The 2276-nt window shown below is 37.3% G+C and overlaps 1 protein-coding gene across 1 annotated transcript; it reads right to left on the minus strand.

Moving 5' to 3' along the window:
- Positions 1-1246: 1246 nt before the first annotated feature.
- On the minus strand, positions 1247-2074 carry LOC103194472 (olfactory receptor 8S1-like). Its single transcript, XM_042780537.1, has one exon. The coding sequence runs from the start codon at positions 2072-2074 to the stop codon at positions 1247-1249; it is 828 nt and encodes a 275-aa protein (XP_042636471.1).
- Positions 2075-2276: the final 202 nt, after the last annotated feature.

A 2276-nucleotide genomic window follows, 5' to 3' on the forward strand; every position in this document is an offset into this window, starting at 1 on the left:
TATATATATATTTATATATATATATTTTTTTTTTTCCGCACATTCAATGGCTCAATTTCCTTGAGTTAAATGAAAATCAAACACAATTTTGCTTTGCAAAATTATTGCCATAAAACTTTTAGATATCCCTGTAATTTTTCTCCTTGCTATCAATTGTGCTATTTATAGTTTCATTTTTCTTTCCCTTGAATTTATTCTACAGAGTCATGTTAAAATTCACAGTGCTTTTTAAATAACCAGAGCCTGGATTTATTTCTGTATTTGGTTTTTCTGTTTTCTAATTAATTAATTTCTACTTTTATTTAAATAATGCATTTATCCTCCTTTTCTTTCATTAGTTTTTATTATGTTCTAACACTTTGATTTGAGTACTCAGAAACTTAAAAATGTTCTTGTTTACTTATAAATACATTTAAAGATTAGACTTCTATTTTTACTACTGCATTGACAATATTTTGTTATCCTAGTATGTAATGTTCCAATTTTTATAATATTCTACATATAATTTTGCTAACATAGAATGTTTTTGACCAAGGTTTTTACTGTTTAAAAACTATAAGTAAATGCGATCTTAAAAAAATTAGCTTAAACCTGTTGGTGTCAAGCCAATTCTGACTTATAGCGGCTCTATAGAAAAGAGTAGAATGGCTCCATACTGTTTCTTAGGCTGTAATCTTTATGGGGGAAGATCTCCAGGTCTTTTCTCCAACATGGCATCTGGTCTGTTTGACCTACTGACTTTTCAGTTAGCATCTGAGAGCTTTAACCATTGCACTTCACGTATAATAAATTCCTCACTAGTTTCTCAGTTTTTTCTTTCAAGAGACTCCTCATAGTTAAATGACAAATCTCATGAAAGGATCATGATATCTTTCAATCTAATTATTTTATTTTCATATTGCTTTAGTTTGTGGAAGACTGTCTCCATGTTCTCTTCTAATGAGCAGAGCACAGACTTTTCAAAGAGAGGACCAAAATCAAGAGCCCCTACCTTGGAATAACAAGATGAGTATTCAGACAAGCTGTAGGGTCTTGCATTCCCTTTATCTCATCCTGGATTGTGGAAAGAGGTAGGAACAAAACAGAAAATGCAAAGAAATACAATCTTTTCAGTCTTGTGAAGTAACTTTCTTTGTTCACTAACCCCAAATTAAAGATACTTCCCCAATGTCTTTTTCACAGCTGCCTTCACCTCCTGGTTTTTTAGGCTGTAGATGAGTGGATTCATCAGGGGTGTGACCACACTCTACTGTAAAGATAACAGCAAATCCAGGGAGGAACCAGATGGAGGCATGAGATAGCAAAGAAAACCAGAACCAAAGAACAGGACCACTGCAATAAGGTGAGAGGAGCAGGTGTTGAAGGCCTTGCTTCTGCCTGTGGTAGAGCTGATGCTCAAGATGGTGGAGATAATATGAGCATAGGATAAGAAGATTGGGATGAAGGTTCCAAGCCCGTGCAATAAGCTGGCACCAAGTAAGATTTTGATATGGATGGAGATATCAGAGCAACACAAAGGGAAGAGAGCAGGAAGCTCACAGGTGAAGTGGTGTATAGTTTGGTCTTCACAGAAGTCCATATTAATACCCAAGAGCAAAATCACAACTGCATTGAGAGAAGCTAGGCTCCATGAGGCCAACACCAATTTCACACAGAGCTGGTTGCTCATCACCTGGCCATAGAGCAGTGGGTGGCAGATGGCAGCATAGCGGTCATAGGCCATCACTGAGAGAAGGCAGGCTTCAGTTCCTGAAGTGAAAAATACACAGAAGACCTGGGCCAGGCAACCTTCTACTGAGATGGTTTTCTTCTCAGACAGGAGGTCCTCCAGTAGCTTGGGTAAAGTGACGGAAGAGAAACAAATGTCCAGGAATGACAGATTACTCAAGAAGAAGTACATGGGGGTATGGAGGCGGGAATCTGCCTTGATTACCAGCAACATCATCAGGTTTCCCATCATGGTCAGGAAGTAAATTATCAGGAAGAGTACAAATAGCAGAGCTTCAATGTGGGGGTCAGCAGACAGTCCAATGAGAATAAACTCAGTGATAGTGCTGTGGTTCCTCAAGGCCATCTATAGGAGATATTTCCTTGAAGTAAAATAGGAAGAGGAGTAAGATCTCTAATGATTGTTTTGCTTCTTTCATATATATCTGCTTGCTTGGGCTTGGTGCTCAGATATCTCAAGACTGTCCCTCTATATCTCTGTACTAGTTTTTATCCTTTCTTTTTTTTGTTAGTCATTGATCCTATTCAAATTATACACATAATTCAGA

The sequence above is a fragment of the Orycteropus afer genome, unplaced genomic scaffold (genome assembly GCF_000298275.1).
Source record: "Orycteropus afer afer isolate SDZICR_OR568_19922 unplaced genomic scaffold, OryAfe1.0 scaffold00045, whole genome shotgun sequence".
NCBI classification, from domain to species: domain Eukaryota; kingdom Metazoa; phylum Chordata; class Mammalia; order Tubulidentata; family Orycteropodidae; genus Orycteropus; species Orycteropus afer.